Source organism: Bison bison, unplaced genomic scaffold (assembly GCF_000754665.1).
Source record: "Bison bison bison isolate TAMUID 2011002044 unplaced genomic scaffold, Bison_UMD1.0 scf7180017862692, whole genome shotgun sequence".
Taxonomy (NCBI): domain Eukaryota; kingdom Metazoa; phylum Chordata; class Mammalia; order Artiodactyla; family Bovidae; genus Bison; species Bison bison.
In genome coordinates, this window is record NW_011493264.1 from 43,101 (window position 1) to 49,828 (window position 6,728).

The 6,728-nt window shown below is 60.6% G+C and overlaps 1 protein-coding gene across 4 annotated transcripts in view; it reads right to left on the reverse strand.

Moving 5' to 3' along the window:
* HDLBP (high density lipoprotein binding protein) overlaps window positions 1–6,728 on the reverse strand; it is a 59,069-nt gene that overhangs the window by 12,367 nt on the left and 39,974 nt on the right. For 3 of the 4 annotated variants that reach the window (XM_010832882.1, XM_010832884.1, XM_010832883.1), the window contains exons 6-12: window positions 3,958–4,164; window positions 3,496–3,711; window positions 2,873–3,079; window positions 2,643–2,750; window positions 1,759–1,863; window positions 1,406–1,484; window positions 20–138 (exon numbers count right to left, since the gene is read on the reverse strand). In XM_010832882.1, coding sequence (XP_010831184.1) covers window positions 20–138; window positions 1,406–1,484; window positions 1,759–1,863; window positions 2,643–2,750; window positions 2,873–3,079; window positions 3,496–3,711; window positions 3,958–4,164 — 1,041 coding nt within the window. The remainder of the gene's footprint in view (window positions 1–19; window positions 139–1,405; window positions 1,485–1,758; window positions 1,864–2,642; window positions 2,751–2,872; window positions 3,080–3,495; window positions 3,712–3,957; window positions 4,165–6,728) is intronic. The other variant, XM_010832885.1, reaches the window with a different exon arrangement.

Genomic DNA, 6,728 nt, shown 5'->3' on the forward strand with positions numbered 1-6,728 from the left:
GGGGGGAGGCGAGCTCCAGCAGCTCCCGCTTGGCCTGCCGCACGCCCTGCGGGTCACCCTCGATGCGGATCAGGCTGCTCTTCTCGCTGTCGGGAGGGATGCGCACGGACACCTTGCACTGGTCCTTGATCCTGTTTACTGGGGACACGGCAGACACCACTGGGCGCAGAGCCACCCTGCCCCGACCCAAGCCACTATCCACAGGCACAAGGGCGGGAGGCCTTCCCGCGCCCCACGAGGAGCCCTGACTAGCCACCACCCAGAGGGACCACACGCTGCTGCCTCCCTGAGAGCGTTCCACGCCCAGGGCAAGGGCCGCCCAGCACCCAAGCATGCTGGGCTGGGCGTGGCTGGGGCGTCGCTAATGTGGACAGAGACCACTGTGGCAGCTCATACTCCACAGCTTAGAAAAAATTACTCTCAAAAAGACACAGTAAAAAACAAGCCATGAAACCCAGAGGAGTCCACAGTACCTGAAGATAAGAGCACCCTCATTGATCCCCATGGAGCCACATGGGGGCCACGCTGTCTAGACAGACTTCAGCCCTCACTGTCTGCAAAACCAGTGGATTGTTCAGCCCTCCTGTCACCCCGTCAACAGAGGCCCAAGCTCGCCCACCAGGAAACGGGGTCAGCGTTCTGCACGCTGGATAGTCAAGGGAAACCAAGCTCCTCAAAGGGGTGCCAAGCAGGGGCTGTGCACATGCAGACACCCCCGGGAGCTGCCCGCTCGGGGCGGTCTCTGTGGGGCAGGGCTGCTCTAGGCTGGTCCTCGCAGGACAAGAACCAAGGACATAGCAGACAAGCAGCAGAGTTTACATGAAATAAAATCAAGGTGAGCAAGTGAACCAGGAGAAAGCAGGGCAGACACCGCAGTGGCCTGTCCTTCCGGGAACAGAAACCAGGAGTCAGCGTCAGGACCTGCCCCCACCTTCTGTGAAGGTGAGTGCATGGGCCGGGCAGCAGCGACTCGCCCCCGCGGACTCTGAGCAAGCCAGGACCGTACAGTTCAGGAGGGCAGGTTCACGGGGTGCCCCCTCCACCTGCAGCGGGGTCACAGCCGGGGGCAGGCTGCTCAGGGCTGGAGAGCACCGTGGGGCCGCGCAGCCACACTGAGGGGAGGCGTGGGTTTTGAACCGTGCCCAACACCCGTGGACGCGGGCAGACCGCTCTCTCGGCGGCTGCCTGCTGGCCCACTCAGGGCTCGGTCCTCAGCTGAGGCTGTCCGCCCAGCAGGCGTGTGGTCAAGTGGCGCCTGCGAGGGCCCTGGCGGGCAGAGCCCAGCCCTGCAGGTCTGGCTCAACGTGACGACACGGCCCCAGGCACCTTCAGCGCTAGCCTCGGGGAGCCCTGTCCAAGGCTCTGCACGGGACCCCCCGGCAACCTGGAGCGCCCCCTCACTCACTGTTGGCTCCGCTCTTCCCAATGAGATGTCTGTGGAACTTGTGGTCAATGTTGATCTCCACGTAATCCATCCGGTTAATCTGCAGGGGGCACACAGAGCAAGGCTGTGGAGACTGAGTCCATGACACGCGCCCAGATCTCCCCACAGATAGGCAGGCCGCCATGACCGAAGTCTGGAGGCCAGCGGCTGCCACTGCCCTGCTCCCTCAGCTGCAGGGCCCCCAACACATCCTCCTTCTGGGCGCGGGCCCTCTCCCTGGGCCGTCCTGAACTCCGGGCCCTCCCCGGCCCTCCGAGGCCTTGATGGCTGTGCCTGCTCGGCCGGCGCTCGGGGTGCGGCTGGGGACCCCTTACCAGGTCCTTGACCATGGCCTCGATCTGCTCCTGGGCCACGCTGACATCCTCCGTGGGGCCTTCCAGTGTGATCCTGTCCTCGCCCTCCGTGAACTCGATGTGGACCTGCCGCACCAACACGCGTCCAGCTGTGAGGACAGCACGGCGCAGAAGCCCCTCCGGAGCCCAGGCTGCCCTCGGGGTCCGTGGCCCACCCACAGGCTCCAGAACAGGTTGGGGGAGGGGGGTGTGGGGACTACTGTGGCTTTGGCAGGAACCACCCTGTGCCAACAGCAAGGCCCCCTGCGTGTCACCAGAACCACTGCAGAAGCACCCCAACACCACACTGCTCAAGCCCCCTGGCCCGCGGGGACCAGGACTCTGAGCAAGACAGGAGCGAGACGCCACGCACAGGGTCCCTGCCAGGGCCACTAGATCTACTGCAGCCCCCGGAGCACTGGGACTGGAGCACTGAGGGGCTTCCCCGAGGGCCACTAGATCTACTGCAGCCCCGGAGCACTGGGACTGGAGCACCGAGGGGCTTCCCCGGGCACTGGGAAAGGAGGGGCCTCCCTGGACACTGGGACTGGGGGAGGGAGGGGCCTCCTCCGCCCCCTCCACAGCCCAAGCGCCCGTTCTGCGCCATAGGCTTCTCAGACGTAACTACTCACAATCACGACACTGTCACAGCTAAATGAGGTGCTTCTTGAGACACTCTCCCAAAGGAACATGGACATTTGAAAAAAAATGTGTTGTGCTCTCCCTGGTGACCGTGGGCCAGCTGACAATCACACAACAGCTCCTCTCTAAAACCCGCCAGTGGTCTTCAGAGGCACCCAGGACAAAGCGAGTGCCAGAGAGGGGACGACCCCACCCACCTGGCACGGAAGAGACCGGCCCCTCACCTTTGGCATCTGCTGAGTGATTTTGGCCAGGTTCTGCCCTTTCTTGCCGATGATGAAACGGTGGAGCCAGGAGGGAGCAGAGACGGAGGAGACGGTGAAACTGTTGGCCTAGGGAACCAGGAAACAAAGCCATGAGTCTGCGGAGTCTGCTCCCATGCGCACCAGGCTGGGGGGCTTGCCAGGCTGAGCGCCCCCTTCCCGCCCTGGTCCTCTGACCCCCGAGAGGTCACCTTGGCGTAGACTTCAGTCAGTGCCTGCCCCAGCTTCTCGGGCTCGCCTCGCAGTATCACCGTCTCAGAGGCGCTGTCCGAGGGTGGGATCTCCACGGAGACCCCGGTTCTCTCCAGGATCTCCTGCAGGGAGTTGCCCTTTGGACCGATGACGTACTTGTGCTGGGACTTCTTCACCTCCACTGCGATGGTCGTGGTCTTCTTTTTCTGAGGAGAAGCAGTGTGCACAAGGGTGTCAGCGCAGTGGACAGGACACAGGGCCCCGAGTGCAGCGACTGAGCCCTGTGCGAGGGTGGCGCCAGCCCAGCCCCGGGAGCTGCTTGTCACTGCCCGGGTCCTCGCCTCGGGAAGGTGGCTGCAGAGTTTACATCAAGCTGACTAACCACAGCAACCAGGCAGAGACCAATAGGCCACGTCCTCTTTCCAAAGCAAGGAGCCAGTTTCAGACCCCAGAGCCCACCGTCCCAGGCTCCCTGCTCCCTCAGAGGCCCGGTCAGCTGGGGGCAGGGTGTCCGCCGCAGGCAGGGCAGGGGAGCACAGGCGGAGCTGACCCCTGGGAAGCGGGTCATCTCGAAAAGGCCATGGACAGGGCGGGGCTGGTCTCTCCCTGCCCGGCAGGCTACCTTCTCCTCGTAAATCTTCTTGACGCGAGCCACGGCCTGAGCCAGCTGCTCCTTCTCGCCCGTGAAGACGATCTCGGTGCGGCTGACGCTGGGCGGCGGGATGTTGATGCGTGTCCCCGTCTCCTGCATGATCTCGCTCACCAGCCGGTTGTAAGGCCCTGCGATGAAGGGGTGGAAGGCCTTCTCCACCTCGAGCCGCTCCACAGCACGCTTGTCCTGGGTGGGAGGGGCAGACATGAGGGCCCGCCTGGGAGTGGGGGGGGGTGGGGTCTCTCTCTAACACGCACAGGCGGGAAGGGCAGGCGTGAACACCCAGCTAGGGGTCGCTGGGATCATGCCCACACCGTGATACACGCGCTGCTCACACACAGGCAGGAAGGGCAGGCGTGAGCGCCTGGCGAGGGCTCGCTGGGATCTCGCCCACACTGATGCGCGCACAGCACACGAACAGGCCGGCCTCACCTGCTCTGCAGAGATGAGCAGCACCTCGTGGCGTGCCTTCTCGATGCCCTCCTTGGTGCCCGTGATCCTGATCTGATTGCTGGCGTCATCCGGGCGCGGGATCTGGATCTTGGTTGCAGTTTTTAGCTCCAAGTCTTGCAGTTTCTCTCCATTTTTGCCAATTACAAAGCGATGGTGCTCTTTGGGAATGGCAACGGTTGCTGAAGCCTAAGGCAGGAAAAGGACCAAAGAAAAAAAACACTTGGAGGCTCCGGAAAAGCGGCTTTTCCACGGCACTCTCCCGTGTAGGGATGCCCGTCCCACCGCCTCCCGCCTCCCCGGCCTCAGGCCCTGCTTGAGAACAGGCTCAGCGGAAGTGTCACCTCTGGGCAGCGGGCCCCAGGGAGTGTGAACACAACCGGCCTCCCAGCTTCAGCTGTTGATTCTCTACCCGGCCCAGCCCCGAGCCTGTTTCCATCACGGTGGCGCCACACGCCAGGCAGGACGTGGCCAGAGAGCAGGGACATGCTGACTAACCAGGTTAGCTGCTGTTTCTGCAGCAGGACGCTCTTTCTGTCAGACATGAGCCCTGCATGTAGTTATACACTCTTCCTCCCTCTCTCTCACAACCGGTTAACACAGACAACTCATGTGGGGAAAGAAAACAAAAATAATCGAAATCCTCAAACTGCCAGAAGTTCAGCAGCTTTCTGAGGTCAAGGGAAACTCTGGGAGGAGACAGAGGTGGCCACCCTTTCCCTATCTATACCGAAAGCAGTCATCAATCAAGAGGACTGTGAAAAAGAAAGAAGGAAAAGCACAGTGTAGGGTTCCCGACACTAGAGCAGCAGGAAACCCCAGAGCAGCCAGCCTTCCTGCTCCTCCAGGGATTGCATCTCAGAGCAGAGTGTGCAGCACTCGCAAAAGGAGCGCTGGACTCTATCACAGGCAATAACAAGATCCTCACTTCGTAAATGGCACAGAAGGTAGTGAGCAAATGAGGTTTATTCTAAAAATGGCTCAATATTAGGAAATCAATTTATATAATTCATTGTGTTTCTAGATCTAAGAAGAGAAAAACCAATCAAGTCTATAAAATTTAAATCCTTCCGTGACAAAAATTTGCATAAAAAGAGAAACCAAAGAATATCTATTTTTAACACAAAGCACACACGCACGCTCAACCCTGAAGCTGTGCTTGGGGGAGACGTGTGTGTCAAGGCCTGCATGCCCACCCCCTGCCCAGTGTTTCCCTCGAGAGGAGACATGAGAAAGCAGAGCAGATGCAGGCTGGACAGGAAGAGGCGCAAGACTGCGCACGAGGGAAGGCGGAAGGAACCACGACCTCACCTGACTGGCTGGGACAGGAAGAAAAATTAGCTCTAACTCACACGGACAACACGTGGTTAGAAGACGCGACAGGAAGACCACCCGTCTCAGCGGTCGGGCACAGAACAGAGGCGGCGGGATGTGTGCCCCCCAGGTCAGGGCACAGCCCTGGGGAGTCTACCACCGCTTGAGGCAGAGAGCCGATGAGCATGCTCGCAGGGCAGAACAGAAGGGGACAGAAAGGACAGGACATCCTGGAAGCACCCAGTAGCTGCCCCCAACGCTGCCGTCTACAACCACGGCCACTGATGTAAACACCACCAGTGCACGGAGAGATGGGCCAGCGCAAGATCCAGGGACAGGCCCAGGGCGGCACGGAAGCGCAGGGCGCGATGAGACCTGCCACTGTGGGAGAGCTGTTCATCCACACAAATTCCACACAGATCAGGAAGGGAAACATAGCAACGTCTTTATAGTCATCTAAAAAATAAGGATAAACTTCCTTACAACCCTAAAGTAAAAGGAAACCTCCCTGCTGCTGCTGCTAAGTCGCTTCAGTCGCGTCCGACTCTGTGCGACCCCACAGACGGCAGCCCACCAGGCTTCCCTGTCCCTGGGATTCTCCAGGCAAGAGCACTGGAGTGGGTTGCCATTTCCTTCTGCAATGCACGAAAGTGAAAAGTGAAAGTGAAGTCGCTCAGTCGTGTCCGACTCTTCGCGACCCCATGGACTGCAGCCCACCAGGCTCCTCCATCTGTGGGATTTTCCAGGCAAGAGTACTGGAGTGGGGTGCCATTGCCTTCTCCGGGAAACCTTCCTAGCAACAACTAAAAAAAAAAAAAACTTAATGAATTTGACCACATAAGAATGAAACTCACACAGCAAAACATACCAAGATCAAAACACAGACGGCAAACAGGACACCGCTGGTAACATACATTTCTGATGAAGGGCTTCCGGAGCACGCCCGGCCAGACGGACAACTCGAACTTGACGGCAGGGGGAGGAGGACAGATCGCGCACAGAGAAAAGGGGAACTAAGAGCACTCGCAGCCTTCCTTCAGCGCCCGAAGCCGGAGCACCGGGCGGCCCCAGCAAGGCTGTGGGCAGGCCAACGGAGGACACGCACACAGCGCCGAGGAGAGGGGCGTCTGGCTGCTTCAGCAAAACTCCAGACGAAGGTACCCTCTGGGCCGGCCTCTCACTGCTGGGAAAGCTCCCCCGAGACACGGTGGGCAAAACAGCAAACCGCACGTGCACGCACTGCTTGACTGGGACCCAGCGCCACGCGCCCGCGCGCACCCCAGCACACCCGGGCCCACGCGCCCGCGTGTACCCCGGCATACCCAGGCCCGGCAGCGGTCTGGCGGCAGGAGCCATGGCCCGCCGCTGTGAGCGCCACGGGACCCGCTGCACCGGGAAGCAGCCTCCTGCCTCAGCGGAAGGACACACCCACAAAGACC